This window comes from Copadichromis virginalis, unplaced genomic scaffold (genome assembly GCF_057382275.1).
Source record: "Copadichromis virginalis isolate Kocher_CV1m ecotype Utaka unplaced genomic scaffold, C_Virginalis_male_GT1.1 unmapped_scaffold_1, whole genome shotgun sequence".
Classification (NCBI taxonomy): domain Eukaryota; kingdom Metazoa; phylum Chordata; class Actinopteri; order Cichliformes; family Cichlidae; genus Copadichromis; species Copadichromis virginalis.
This window is the reverse complement of record NW_028188589.1, coordinates 7,745,175-7,761,088: the sequence shown is the minus strand read 5'-3', so window position 1 is coordinate 7,761,088 and position 15,914 is coordinate 7,745,175. Positions and strand designations below refer to the sequence as shown.

At 42.5% G+C, this 15,914-nt stretch overlaps 3 protein-coding genes across 3 annotated transcripts in view; all 3 read right to left on the bottom strand.

The window, feature by feature from the left end:
* LOC146679722 (uncharacterized) overlaps window positions 1-2,547 on the bottom strand; it is a 193,503-nt gene extending 190,956 nt beyond the window's left edge. The window contains exon 1 of the mRNA XM_085450164.1: window positions 2,505-2,547. The gene's annotated coding sequence lies outside the window, so the exon portion shown is untranslated. The remainder of the gene's footprint in view (window positions 1-2,504) is intronic.
* LOC146679721 (protein NLRC3-like) overlaps window positions 1-2,565 on the bottom strand; it is a 128,149-nt gene extending 125,584 nt beyond the window's left edge. Inside the window, exon 1 of the mRNA XM_085450422.1 lies at window positions 2,505-2,565. The gene's annotated coding sequence lies outside the window, so the exon portion shown is untranslated. The remainder of the gene's footprint in view (window positions 1-2,504) is intronic.
* An 11,025-nt stretch (window positions 2,566-13,590) lies between these two features.
* The window catches only part of LOC146679720 (uncharacterized), a 39,137-nt gene continuing 36,813 nt past the window's right edge, over window positions 13,591-15,914 (bottom strand). The window contains exons 6-7 of the mRNA XM_085450421.1: window positions 14,761-14,807; window positions 13,591-14,612 (exon numbers count right to left, since the gene is read on the bottom strand). Coding sequence (XP_085306547.1) covers window positions 14,074-14,612; window positions 14,761-14,807 — 586 coding nt within the window. The 3' untranslated portion in view covers window positions 13,591-14,073. The remainder of the gene's footprint in view (window positions 14,613-14,760; window positions 14,808-15,914) is intronic.

The following is a 15,914-nucleotide window of genomic DNA, read 5'->3' as shown; positions in this document are numbered from 1 at the left end:
CTCCTTAAACTACGATGACCTGGATGACTGAGAACCTTCACAGGAAAAATGAAACACACTGAACAAAGAATGCAAGACTTTCACAATAAAACAGCAAACAAAGGAACACAACACTGACACGTGAGCTTGACAGAGGAGTGGAGGAAAGGCAGACGAGAGTGAGCGAGGGAAAGAGGAGACAAGAGAGACATGACAGGCTGAGGAAATATAGAATGGAGCACCAGGCCTCACACAAACACACACAAACACAGACACACAGAGACACACAGAGACACAGAGACACACACAGAGACACACAGACACACAGACACACACAGACACACAGACACACACAGAGACACACACACAGACAGACACAGAGACACACAGACACACACAGAGACACACAGACACACAGACACACACAGACACACAGAGGCACACAGACACACACAGAGACACAGACACACACAGACACACAGACACACACAGAGACACACACACAGACAGACACAGAGACACAGAGACACACACAGAGACACACAGACACACACAGACACACAGAGGCACACAGAGACACACAGAGACACACAGACACAAACACAAACACAGACACACACAGACACACACAGAGGCACACAGAGACACACAGAGACACACAGAGACACACAGACACAAACACAAACACAGACACACACAGACACACACAGAGGCACACAGAGACACACAGAGACACACAGACACAAACACAAACACAGACACACAGAGACACACAGAGACACACAGAGGCACAGAGGGAATCTAATGATCAAGGAACTAAACAGGAAGTATAAGAAACTCAAAGCAGCATAAATAAGACTGTAAATGAACCAGAACATAAACCATAATACAAAACACAAGAAACGCAAAGTGCTGGGTCAAAAGGACCCGGAACCATTAAAGTTCTTTTCTTTGCTCTTCACTGTTTGAGTGCAAACAGACTCCACGTTAAACTATGACAGCACCGTCCCTGCTGCTGCTGTCAGACCTGTTATTCACTCACTGCTCGCCAGTGTTTCTAATGAGTTTTACTCATCCATGAGAGTTTAAAGCTTGCGCTTACAAGGTGACTACCCATAAAAACGAGTGTGCTTCACTGTCAGAGCTACGGTGATTCAACCAGTAGGTCGAATGACTTGAAATATTTGTTTGATGCTTTCCATTGAGGCGCATTGTTGAATTTGCAGGGACACAATAACCACAGATTGTCAATTGTTCAAACCACTACAGTAGGGAGCCATGTTATGAATAATAAACAAATAATAATACTAATACTACTACTAATAATAATGTTAATTTAAGTAATTGTTTTTGACTGAACATCACATATAATGTAACAAGCAGTAAATTCAGGTTAAGTGCATTATCAGCATTTGGAGGAGCTCCTTATCCTTCACTGCTCACCTCTTACAAAGTGTTCACACAGTTTGCTAGCTTCTTTCAGCCTGCTAGCTATGCTAACAAGTCTACTACACACACTTGACTCGGTCACATGACAGACAGCAGAGATAGCTGCTCTGCTAGCTAAGCTATCTCATGTTAAAGGTCAAAGAAATGAGGTGATGCTGCTGGGAGTTACATCACAGACTAGGCAAGGCAAGGCAAGGCAAGTTTATTTGTATAGCACAATTCAACAACAAGGTGATTCAAAGTGCTTTACAGAGACATTAGAAACAAAAACAATTAAAAAGCATGATTTAAAATTGATTAAAACAAGCAAACAAACTAACTAATTAACAAACAAACAAACAAACAAACAACAGTATATAAAATCAAAACAGATCAGAACAGTAGATAAAATCAGTAGTTAAATGTAAGTTTTGAAATTTAAGCTTAAAAGTGTGGATTTGGTGCTTTATTCAAATGCAGCTGAGAACAGGTGAGTCTTCAACCTGGATTTAAATAAACTGAGTGTTTCAGCTGATCTGAGGCTTTCTGGGAGTTTGTTCCAGATATAAGGAGCATAAAAGCTGAATGCAGCTTCTCCGTGTCTGGTTCTGACTCTGGGAACTGATAAAAGACCGGATCCAGATGACCTGAGGGATCTGGATGGTTCATACTGGGTCAGGAGGTCATTGATGTATTTTGGTCCTAAACCATTCAGAGCTTTATAGACCAGCATCAGAACTTTAAAGTCTATCCTCTGACGGACAGGCAGCCAGTGTAAAGACCTCAGAGCTGGACTAGCAGAATTTAGTTATTTAGCATAATATTTAATCCTTATTATCTGCTCCTCTCACCTCTGTTTACCTCTGAAAACAAGAAAATTTAGCCAACAGTTTATTAGCTTTGGTGAAATTATAAACAGGCATCAGCGCGGTCACCTATACTGTGCTTTAATGCTAGAGCAGCAGGAACACCAGTTAATCTAAAATCTCCTTTTCTCTCTAAAAAAGTGACAGCAGACTGAGTCAAAGACAGAAACCTTATTTAAACACCAAATATTCACTTCCTGATCCAGGATTCAAAGAGGACGTTGAACTTACTCAGCTTCTTCCAATGAACGTCTTCACTCTGCAGCTCTCTGCTGTCTGGACCAGGTCTGTGTAGAAACAGAAAAAATCCTCTGCTTCTTCTCCGTCAGCAGTCGTCTGTGTCTGCAGACTGCGTCACATTAAACACTTCACACCAGCAAAGACTCTGAAGCTCACAGGTCAAAGGTCAGCTGCTGCACCTTGTGTGATATTAATTTGATCAATAATTAACCTGCAGCAGGTTTCTGCTCCAACTCCAACACACAGAAAACAACCCTGAAAACAAATCAGATGATGTGTAGGTGTGTCTGCAGGCTTCAATAGATGAGCATTAAACACTCAGCAAAGAGGCTGAAGCTCACAGGTCAAAGGTCAGCTGCCACACTGTATATAACAATTCACTTTTGAACAGTAGATAGCCTGTAGGCGTCTCTGCAGTGATAAACAGTTTACACATTAAACACTGAACCATAAAAGAAGCTTAAGCTGCAGCTCACAGGTCAAAGCTCAGCTGCTGCACCCAGTTATGAGTTTAAATAAATCATTAATCATGATCTTTTCCCTCTCAGCTCTTTCACTTGGCCTTGGAGTGTTTTGACGGAGCTACACTGTATGTTTCAAATGTTGTAAATAAATTGGGAGTTAGGGCTGGGCAATGTGGCCTAAAATCCATATCGCGGTATAATTTGAAGCACGTGCGGTAACGATATATATCGCGATATATTCTTTTCTTCTGTATATCGTATTTTCCACACGATAAGGGACACTTACAATCCTTTAATTTTCTCAAAAGTCAAGAGTGTGCCTTATGTATGAATTCTAGATATACTGGACTATAAGGATCCTATAAGGACACCTGGATTGGTTGGAGGACTGTTTACTTAGCCTGATAGGCCGAAGGACACTGTCTCAGCTAAACTATGGACACGCACACACACTTACACTGATAAGCACTCACTCATCCCCCTCCCTTTCCAACGCCTTCGATGCTTGTGCTCTACCGGGGATGATAGCAGTCAACTGGACCAGCACAGATGCTGCAGGACCGGATGCGCTGTCTACGCCGGCTCTCTCTCACCCTTTACCCGCCCCTGTTGCTTGTCTTGTGTTTCTATGGTGTATTGATAGTCATGTGCTTTTGTGCTGAGGTGTTTTTTCTGTTATCAAACTGTTCTCCCACTAGGAGCTCAGTCTGAGTGGAGTTTTTTTTCTCCTCCTCTTACCTCATGTAGTGTATTTTCGTTGTTTTTTCCTATCAGCCTACCTTCTGACATGTCTGCCCAATGTGATGTTTGTGTAAAGTTGGTCAGAAGGTCAGAAGAAGCGATATAGTCAAAATCTCTATCGTTGACCAAATTTAATCGATTCTGTCGTTTATTGTTTATATCGCCCAGCCCTACTGGGAGTGATTTTGTTGTATTGGTTTGTTTTTTGGTTTTATGTTTCCATGTAGATGAATGAAGACAGATTCACTCTTACCTTTTCAAAATGTCTATAAGGTAGACGAGGTCTATGCTTTTCTGCCTCTTCACAGATAATCCCAGTGATTTTCCCTTGGTCTGAAATTTCACCTGATCTTGTGATATTGAGAGTCATCTGCCTTTGGGGCAGCTAACCAAACAGTGTTCTCTAAACTCTAACTTTAATATACTTTGATATATTTCAGATTTCTGAGCTCTGCTCTGACTCCGTGCCAGTAGCTCCTTAATATGACTTTAGTTTGATCAATAATTAACCTGCAGAAAGTTTCTGTTCCCACTCCACCACGCCGAACAACCCTGAGAACAAATAATATGATGTGGGTGTGTCTGCAGGCTTCAGCACTGTGAGCATTAAACACAATAAAAGACTCACAAGTTCCTGCTCAAAGGTCAGCTGCCTTTAGATCAATCATTAACCTGCAGCAGGTTGTGGCCTGATGTGTTTGTAAGAGTTTAACTTTCAGGAGGAGAAGATTTAAACGAGTCACACAAATGTGAACTACAAAGTCTGTGACACACAATTTAGTGCAAACTGCAGTAAATCTGACCTGAAGAAATCCAGTCTTCTGCCTGTTGTGGTTGTGACAGCTGCTCGTAGGAGAGTTTGTTTGTAGGAGGTGGAGATGTTCTCAGATCAAGTGCGTAATCGTCTCTTTGTGTAGACGCTAAAAGCTGTGAGCCAAAACTCTCTGCTCTGAAACTCTTCACTCAGTCCTCACGCTGAGAGTTTAGAGGCTGAACTTCTTGTTCCTCCATAACACTTTTCATGAAACAGCAGAAATGAGCTTGTGTTTCTCAGCAGTGCGCACACAGAGAACCGATCCTCTCTGCTCAGTCTGAACAAATCAAAGTGAAACGTCAGTGAAAACACAGCTGCTGATCAAACTGTGTCAGATTAATGCCTCAATGTTTCACTGTGAGGTTAAAAAATACATAAAAATGATTTAAAGAAGTAGGAGGCAGATTTTCACAATAAGAGCACTTTGTTTTTAATTCAGTTAATGTCAAACTGTCATCAACACCTCTGTGTTGTCTCCGTCTCTGAGCAGATTCAGGCATTACTCAAATAATAAAGGCTTTTTTTCACTATTATACTTTTCATTAGTCTCCAGGTTGATGATTATAAACAGAATTATTAAAGTTTTTATCATTTCAGGCTGAAAATCAACATGAATTTGGTTCTAATCAAAGAAGCTCCTTTAATGTGTGTCATTAAAATCCTCACACAGACTTAAAAAGGCGACATTAACATTAAAATAAATGAAAGAAGCTTCAGCTGAGAGCTTCATGCAGTCATCATCAGCAGCTCATAGCAGTCACAGCTCTTTATTACGCAGCTTTGCAGGAATTAAAGTGGCTGAAGTGTCAGAGTTTGTGTGAGAAGCTGCTTCATGGACAGCTGTACACACGTCTTTATTATTTCTTCATAAATCAAACACACAGGTTTGTCTGCAGATGATTTAAAGTGTGTCGTTGTGCAGTTAAAGCTGTTTGTGTGACGCCCTGACCTCCTGTGAATGAAACAGCCAATCAGATCCATCAGAGAGAGAGCAGGAAGTGTTGTGTGTTTGTGACAGAACAAGGAAACAGTGATGATGATGAACATAAAGGTCCTCTGATGTTTCCTGTTACAGTAACGCTTGTTCATCTGTTGCTCTCCTACACTTTCCTATAAATAAAGGAGAAAAAGTCCGTTTAGTTTCATTTCCTACAGCTCAGAGTTACACTTCACATTCCTGCTGTCACATCAAAAAGCTTCACTTTGGTCCAACATCTACATGTTAACATGAAACACAGACAGACTCAGAACATCTGGAACATCTGCACTTTGACCCAAACTGTTATAGCAGGATATTTTCTGCATATTTCTTATGTTGGACCTGTTTGAACTGTAAACGACCTGTAATCATCTGTAAATGGTGTGAGACACACTGAGGCCACCTACAGGGCAGCTGGGGAACAGCAGGGATCTGAAATCATACGAGATGTTAGTGAGAAGAACAAACGGACTTAAGATGGCTCGAAGTGATCAAAGTTGATCTAAAACAGAAGATAAATCCAAAGCAGCATCAGATGAATGTTACCATTTCCAGTTACGGTGCCCTTCATCTAATATGGAAATGTGTTGTTTTTTTTTGCCGTGTTGTTGTTCTTCCTATTGTGTTTAGGCCAGAGATGCTCTTCAAACAGCTGACAGACATGACCACATTACAAGAACATGGTGTGAGTCCGATTTGATATTCCAGTCAACGCTGAGAGACCTTAACCAGGAAGTCAGAGGTCAGCTGATGCTGCGAGCAGGAAGTGAACCAAGGGAAAGGTCCACTCTACTCAATCTCAAAGAAAATATGCTGGTATTTGTTGATGTTGATGGTACAATAAAAATATATAATATAATAAATAATAAAATATCATGTGATGATGAGATGTGTTGTTGGTGTTTGTATTTTCTGTAAATGTCTTTTTTAATGTAAATGCTTTGTTCCAGACGGACAGGGAATCAGTTGCTGTACGATGACATCATCTTGATGTTGACGAGGAGGGCGAGAAAAACTAGTTTTGTCCTGCAGATGGCGATCTTGCACCGTGTCCAGAGAGCCGACACTTTGATGGTGCTGCTCTACTCAGCTTACTTTAGCCTGGGTTGGACTCTATATGAGCAGCTTCCACTCTGGTTTCACTCTTAAACACACTTGTTTGATTTCACTTGTAAAAGTTGAAGAATAAATATTTTATTACAAAATTATTTGTTGATGCATTTTTTTAGGGTCAAATATCTTGTTTGATTTGAGGAATGAACTGTTAGGGTGGAAAAAGTGAATCAGGTTAAAATAGTGGTGCTTTATATCAGTGAAGATGTATAATGTAATTTAAAATGTTGATGATGGGTTGTAGTGGGCTTGTACTTACAAAACTGCCTCATTTTATTGGAACGATCCACAGTTGCATCCATTCACGGATGACATCTGACATCATTTGACATCTGGTCTGAACACGTTTGTACACAAGATGCCTCAGTTCTGGATGTTCCCACAGACTCCTCTGTGCACCTAAAGAAAAGGTCAAGGGTCAGCAGCACATGTAGTTGGGACAATTCTTCAGTCGCACAAACTACATAATCATTTTCCTCCAATGACGACTTTTCACTTGCAGAAATGGTCCTGTGTGATTTCCAGGCTGTGATATAAAAACTAGTTCCTAATGGCAGCGACTCACTCAGTAAACATGTGTTTCCTTCACCAACCTCACACACAGATCCAATAAGATCAGGAAGTGGGCAGTATAGTACAATATGTGTTATTCTGTGCTGCACTGCCCAAACTAAAGATCTGCTGAAGTGTTGGAAATGATCCAGATGTTTATTTTGGACGATACAGCAGAAGATCAGACATGAAAGTGGAGATAACACAGAAGACCTGCAGCAAAGGTCAGAGGTCAGACTGGGCCCCTGGATTCAACAATGAGCCAATGATCATCAAGCAGTGACTAAAGCAGAGCCCTGACCTTCTGACATTCATCACACAGTCAGAACAAATGTCTGCTGATGACTTCATCTCATGAAACGACTGATAGATGTCAGTTCATTGATCAGCTGAGCTGCTGATCTTCATCGTCACAGAAACATTCAGCTTGTTTCAATCAGTAAATAACTCCCACTACTCCCAGTTTGAACTGTTCCCACTCAAAATGCTGTGAGAACAATGATCATTGTAGAACTTCACAAACATCACGTGTTGTTTTCCACATGTAAGATCAGCAAACACACAGAAACTTCCTGTTGCCACACACGGCCTCCAAAATCTCTTCCACGCTTTCTGTCTGAAGTCCACTCTCTGTGTCGGATCCACAGGAAACAACAAGATCTTATTAACATGGTTTTCAATGTGTCTCCTTCCAAAAAGTCCAACCAATGAACAAATGTGTGTATTTGTGGAGGCCGAACAAAAGCATGACACATTTCTCTGTTTCTATAAACTGGAGTCAAACACAAACATGAAGAGTTTCACTGACAGACTCCAAAATGCCCCCACAGTGGATCAAAGGGAAATCCTACAGTGTGGCCAGAGACTCTTAATGGCTCCAACATCAACACATCCACAATGTTGGATCCAGTTCTGCCTCACAGAGTTACTAAGACACACCCTCTGCCAGCATCACAACAGCTCCACCTGCTTCACCTGCCTCCTCAGCATCTGTACACCTGAAGAGAAAAGAAAGGCTCCAACAGCTCAAATCTACAAAGGATTCATGAAGTTTCATCCAACAATAACATGTTTGCCTTCCACAGTGTGCTGTTAGACACCACTGTACCTCTGCCATTTCAAAAAGAGCAGCTTGGGAACATTTTGGCTCCAAACACTTTGTGTTTAAGTTCTTTGTTTTCTTTCTGAAGCCGACAACATCTGGAGCTTTGTGACTCATAGAAACATCATTTTGTTCTTTAGATGACAGCAGATTGGGACTGAATAATCAATCACTATCAAACCAATAAAGACAAACATGCTGATTTTACAGGAACTTTGTTGGAGAAGCTGCAAAGACATGAAACTGGTGGAGATCCCAAACCAGTTGATAGTGCTGGTTATTCCAAATAAAGCTGTTTCCCTTTGAGATGAAATGACTTTGTGTCCTGATATATAATAAAGATGTTGTTGTTTTTGAGCCCCTGTATTAAAAGTAGCTTAAAGTCAGCTTGAGTTTGATGTCTTTATGTCAAAGCTGCTCATGATGTTGAGCTGCTGATGGAATAAAAACAATATAAAAGCATGTAGTCCAGACTTAAATGTAGCCTGTTGTTAGCTGAGGTCCACACACAGTGTTTGACAGTGTAAAGTGTGTGAAAGGGCTGCTGGTGGAGCTCACTAGGATGAGCAGGTGACCACGAGGTGGAGAGCAGCTGGCCTGGCTTTGACCCGGGCCACGCCCCCTTTCTCTCTGCTTTGCTGTCACTTATCTTCACTGCTCTGTCCAATAAAGCTGAAAAAGGCCCCGAATCAAAGAAATCTGCTGCAGCCTCTGAAATGTCTTCTGTTTCCTTCCCGACGGCTTTTTCACCGTCAGCCCATCAGACAGTCCAGCAGCATTTATGATGATGTCATGATGTTGAAGAGGCTGCTACGGTGGCCTCCCATGACCCCCAGCCTCATCACAGCTGAGATGCAGACATTTGAAAACATTCAGCAGACAACTGAATAACAGTCCAACACAACAGTCTGTGTGCAGACACACACTGACCTTTCATATAGTCAAACACAGCTGGTTGAGTCATTTCTCTGTGAGTCTAAAGTGAATCTAGTATTTGAAAGTCCACTTCCTGTATTTGTTGTTGAAGACTTCTTCAGCTTCTTCTCAAGGACATCAGCTGCTTGTTTGGCAGCAGAGGCAGTTAAGAAGCTTCCTGAAAAACACTGAACAGTGAGTTCACTGTGGCATATGACAGATTCAGCTTTCTGTGTGCAAATGTGTCTGTGTCGACCTTTCAAATGCTGTTGAATCCAAAACATCAGCGGCTCCTCGGCTGCTCACTTCATGCACTTCTGTCTGTGTGACAGTCCAATGACATCACAGCTGTTTCCAGCCCCAGTGTCTCAGGACTGGACACCTTTAAACATGTCGAGGATCAAACAGCGTCCAGCTAAACACACATGAAACTATCAGAGCTGACAATCATTCCAATAACATCTAATGGTTCATGTATGTAGACACAGGACTACAAGGAAATGGCTCTCAGCATCTGGCTGTGGGAACACATGAGTCCCTGTTTGTGTTCAGATTGTGTGCATGTTTTAGACGTGTGTCACATGTAGAAACACAACAATCCCACAATGACACACAGATGTGTTTGACACAGCTGTGCAGCTGTAAGTTGTTTCTAATGATTCATTGAAGCTCTTCTAACATTCTGGAGACGATCAGTACATGAATCTGTTCAACACGACAACAATTTGACTTCAGTGTGAACGTTTGCATTAAATAACCTTCTTCATCCAGCTGACAGCATCTTCATCCTATGATGTGAACAGTTCCTCCTGTTGATGACAAACCTCTGACAGGATCTGCTTGAGGAGCTTTTTCATGTGCAGCTCTCTGAGCTCAGGGCTGAGCTGCTGTTTCATCTTTAAGAGCTGCTGCCTCCTCGCCGGACTTGTTCTCCTCTTCTTCTCCTAATGACACCATTTCTGCTTCATATTAAATTCAATAAAGATGCTGACATGTATCTGTAGCAACAACATCATTGAATCTAGAACAACTGGAGCCAAACCAGTGGCTCTGCTGGGATCACTGGTGAGCCAACACTTCCTTGTTGATGCAGATTTCAGGGCTTCCTTTTGCTCCTCCGTTATAACTGTTCTCTCTTCTCAACACATGATGACACAAAGGAATCAGCAGTGACAAAGATGATGCTGAAGAGAAGCACACACTTCACACATATAACAGAGCAGTGCAGTTACACACACCTCTGCTCGACATCAGGCCTCAAACAAAGACACAAAACACTAACTTGACTCTAAACAGAAGAAACGAGCAGCTGTTTCTGTTCTGTGCTTATTTATATTTGACACACATGCTTCTCTTTGTGCAAACACACATCGCACTATAAGGGTAACCTCGCACACAATGATTGGACAGCACAGTGATGATGCTGGGAGATCCTATACGCAGCAACACAGAAACACTGAGAACTTTAAACAATGATGGAAAGTGTTATAAATGACTTGTTGGCCTCTGATCTGTCACAAACAGCTGAAACGTGTCTCTCATGAGTCACATGAAGGTTTTTGACAGAAAGGACAAAAAGTAGCTGCAGTCAGTTTGTGTCATTTTTATATTTATTCATCTGGGAGAAAAATCTGAGGGACATTAAAATGTGTTTTCAACAGAGACAAGAACATGAATATAACAGAACAGGTAAATGAACATGTTTCAAGTAAACAGCTGGACTGATCAGGTCCAAACACAGAGTGATAAACTTGTCAAACAGCTGTCATATCTTTATATAGAAGCTCTTTATAAATGCTGCTCACTGCAGTCTGTTTACTAATAATGTCAAAGTGTTAGAAACACAGAAACATCAGAATGGTCTTTGTTCACAGAAACCTGTCTGGGATCCTTTGTTGTTCTTTTGATGCAGAGTTACATTATAAATATAAAGAGTTATTTCAGAGTCTCATCAGTTTTCCTGCATGTCTTTATTTAACACATCAGCAGGGCTGAAGCTCTCATGTTAAACACACACTGATCTATGGACACGTTCATGTGTTTCTAACAGAACCAGGCTGTTATCAGCCTGCACTAACATTATGTCACACACACTGAATGTAACAGTGACAGTTTACATCATCACACAATCAGCTGTGATTGTTTCACTGTCATCAAACGAGTCAACAGGAAGTAGAATCAATAGAAACCAATCATTTACTGACAGCATGTCTGATGGAAATAAGTGCAGATTATGTATGAAGTCTAACTGCACACAGTAACTGTGTTACAATAAGGACTTAACAGCGCCCTCTGCTGGAGTGTTTCAGTACTGCGTTAACTAGAATACACCACCTCCTCCTCACACCACCTGCTACAGCTCTACTCTTCTATGACTACAGTCATCCACAGCACTGATGTGAGGTCACATGGTTCATATGTAAGGAGCACAGCTGACCTCAGGTCAGTTTAATGACTGTGAGCAGCAGCTGTGTTATTGTCACTGTGACAGGGAGACACTCTCAGACACAGCACTCATGTCAGCTTGTTCTCATGCAGGAGGATCAGGAGCTCCATGTTTGTCTTTCTGTTTGAATCATGATGTGTTTGTGCCATCAGAGTCTGTCATGAGTACTCAGGGTTTCACAGCAGCTCTTCTGGATGCTGACGAGGACTCCAACCTCATGTTTCACCTCTCTGAGCTTCTGATGTCTGTGAACACTCGTGTTTCTTCTCTGGGCTCATCTGGACAAAAACACCTTTCTGTGTTTGGCTGCAGCCTCATTCTGACTGACAGGAAGTGTGTTATCCATGAGCTGCACTTCTGTGAGGAAGTTTCCTGCTGTGTTTCCTGTCTGTGGACAAACACGAGTGTTCCAGCTGAGGACTTGGTTCCTTCCACCTGTCCATACAGGACATCACGCTGTCTGCAGCTCTGTAAATGCAGCTCCAGGTCCTTCCACGTGCTGCTCTGTATTTGTGCAGTTTGTAGTGTGTCCTGGGAAACGTAGCACACATGGTGTTCTTCTGCTGTTTCCTCCTTTCACTGAGTGTGAAACACTGACGCTGTGCTGTTGTTCACAGAGGGGAGCTGATTCTAGCTGCAGCTGGACTCTGTCATCTAACTGAATGTGTTGGTGCTGATCACGGGGCTCTGAGGGGGGAGCAGCAGGAGGACTCTGGATGCTGACGTCAGTGTATCTGTGGAAGCTCCCACAGCGTGTCTGTCATTCAATATTGTGCTGTATATTGTATCTATGCAAAGATGAACAGACTGTGTGTTCACTGGTCTCTGTGCTGCAGCTCTGATGTCATCATCACTCCCTCCTCCACCCTCAGCAGTCCCAGCATGCTGCTGTGGTGCACCCCACCCTCACTCTACACCTGAGCCACAGACCACACCCTCCACCTCAATATACACCACAGTTTTCTCTGCTGTGGAAATGAGATCAGGAGGAAATCATCATTATTATTATTATTTAATAAACGCTCACATTAATGTGGGCTTATTTGTTTCATATTAGAAACATTAGTTGAGTGTTTTTAGTATAAAATGGTCAAAGTCCCTCTTTTTGCTCCTCCCCTCACCTGTGGATGGGCGGTGCTGTTATCGTGGTGACAGCTTGGATGTGTTTCAGTCCTGCCTGGTTATCACTGCAGGAATCTTTCACATTTATTACAGGTAATAACTCTGATTTTTCTGTGTATTATGAACCAAATGTATCCTGATACTCACAGAGATGGATGAGCAGAGGTTTTTTTTGCAGTTTATGTAGTTACTATGGACTTAATGCATACATATTATTAAAATTAGGGCTATAACAGTTGTATTGATGTATAGCAACTTGAAATGCTCCCACAAATGGCTCCACAGCATGTAAAAATATAACAAAAGCTCTGGCGGACTTGGTTCTGTGGTCAGTCTTAAAGGGTGAAGTTAAACTCTGTAATCTTCACTGTGTCACAGAGTTCAGTGAGTCCCGTTATTCACAGTATCAATCAGATCATCAGAGAACAGCTGATCAGCAATCAGTGGTGCCAACAGCGCCTCCTGTGGTGAGAGGATGCAATAATGCAATGTAGCATTTTTCCACTCAACACTTGCAGTCATGGAAACTGTCTGTTGGATCTGTGTGACGTTGCTTTCTTGGTTAGAGTTCCTCACAAATGTCCAGATGATTCTTCTAATGAGGCGTCGACCATGTTTGCAGCTCTTTGGAAGAAAACGTCGCCCTTTGCCATCCTTACTTTTCTTTGACTTCTTCAAATGCAGCTGAACTCCAGCTGGTATTTTCTTGGACTTTGCAGCTGTTTCTGGTCATCAGTTCATTCCTGCAAACCTCTGAAGCTGAACAACAATGATGCTGCATTGCTGGCTGATCCCAAAAGGTTGATTCTGTTCATCTGGACGTTTTCAGAAACGTTTGCTCACTGATCAGGTGACTTCTTCAGTCTCAGCTGACTGCAGCTTTACAAGCTTACAAACAGCACATTTGCACAATGACTGAAAGCAGCAGCACCTGATATATATGATACTAATATAATACATATACATATATAATCCATACTAATGATGAAGGAACTGAGCTCACAGTCCATTGTTCATTCAGTGAACTACTCAGTTTATTTTGGGCCTCAGAAATGCTCACTCTGTTTGTACATCACTGTCAGCAATAGACTCATTCTGCTGTGTGGACAGGAACACATGTGACATCACTTCCTGTTTGTTTGTGACTGAAGAAGTTTACAAGGAATCATTTAGAAGAGTTTCAAACATCAACTGATTGAATCCATGAATCTGAAAACGTGTTTGTGAGTGAAAGAGACAGACATGTACAGACTGAACTATCTGTTCAACAGTCAGAGTGTTTCTGTAACAGGAGACACTCTTTACACTCCACTCAGCACAGGGACACTGAGGAACCAGGAGACCAGAACCCAAACCCAGGATAAAGAGTTTGAGTGAATGTGGTGTTGAAGGTGTGGAGGTGGATCAGAGTGTCAGAGGAGACTCTGTAGAAGGACAGAGTGCCAGCAGGACAGTCCACATACACTGCTGCTCTGTTAGAGACAGAGGAGGAGGAGGAGGAGGAGGAGGAGATGGATGTTACTCTGTTATTGTGCCAGACAGACTGAGGACCATCATCAGAGCAGCACAGACTCCAGGACTGATCATTGCATCCAAACCAACAGTCATCACTGCCTCCTTTCCTTCTGATGCTTCTGTAACTCACTGATATAAAAACTCTTCCTCTCCACTCGACCTCCCAGTAACAGCGACCAGTCAGACCATTTCTACACAGCAGCTGATAATCATCAAATCTGTCTGGATGATCAGGATATGACTGAACCTTCGTCACACGTGTCACCTTCCTGTTGTTGTCAGACAGTTGGAGGTTTGTGTTCACTGTGTTTGTGTCGATTGTGAGTTGACAGGAATCTGATGGAGAGAACAAACACAATCCAGCTGCAGTTATTGATCCATCATCTGTTCATTGATTGACACTTTGATGATGACTCCTGACATGATGAAGATGGTTGAATGTGTGCTGCTTTGTTTTCATGAATCCCATTAAAAACACACTTACACTTCCTCAGACCTGGTCTCAACCATCGGACTCCAGCAGGCTCCACCCTGAAAGGAGGAGGGGGGTCAGAGCAGCACAGTCAGCATGCACACATGGACATTACATGGCTCTCACACACACACTGTTACACACTGAGCTCAAAGCTCGGCTCCACTGTTTTATTCAAAGAAATCTACATTTATTTATCAGCACATTTAAAAACAGCTTGAGCCAAAGTGCTGCACAGAGTAGAGAGAAAATAGGAAACATACACAGTAATGACTATAAAGACTGGTCAGGATTGAAAGCTACAGAGTACAAATGTGTTTCCAACCGGCTTTTAAAAATGTCCAGTGTTGGTGACGACCTGATGTGAAGGGCGACTGTTCCAGAGTTTGGCTGCAGCCATCGATAAAGCTCACCTCTGTTTTTACGTCTAGTTCTGGTCAGAAGCTGCTTATCTGCAGACCTGAGGGCTCCACTTGGATTCTTTTGTTAAAGAGAGATAAGATGGAGCCAATCCATTCACAGATTTAAAGACAACCAGATCTGGAAGTGGATTCTACCACGTACTGGTAACCAGTGGAAAAAGCTGGTGATGGGTCGTCTAGCACAGACCCACCGCTGGAACCAGACAATTGATGAGGGAGAGAACTGTGACAGCGCCGTTCCTTCACTTGACCTCAGTCGCTCTCGTCTGCTCCCTCGTAACACTGCTCTTTATTGAGCTTACATGAATATGCACAAGTTCATTATGACGTCTTACACAGGTATGAACAAAGAGTACCAGTCTGTGCATAGTGTGTGTGTGTGTGTGTGTGTGTGTGTGTGTGTCTGTGTGTGTGTGTGTGTGTGTGTCTGTGTGTGTGTGTGTGTGTCTGTGTGTGTGTGTGTCTGTGTGTGTGTCTGTGTGTGTCTGTGTGTGTGTGTGTGTGTCTGTGTGTGTCTGTGTGTGTGTGTGTGTGTGTGTCTGTGTGTGTCTGTGTGTGTGTGTGTGTGTGTGTGTGTCTGTGTGTGTGTCTGTGTGTCTGTCTGTGTGTGTGTGTGTGTGTCTGTGTGTGTGTCTGTGTGTGTGTGTGTGTGTTCCAGATGTGACCCTGTGACCCCAAAGCTGGTGCTAAGAGTCCAGCGGTCCCCCTAACAAAGGGCTCTTATACTTAACCAGACACAGAGCA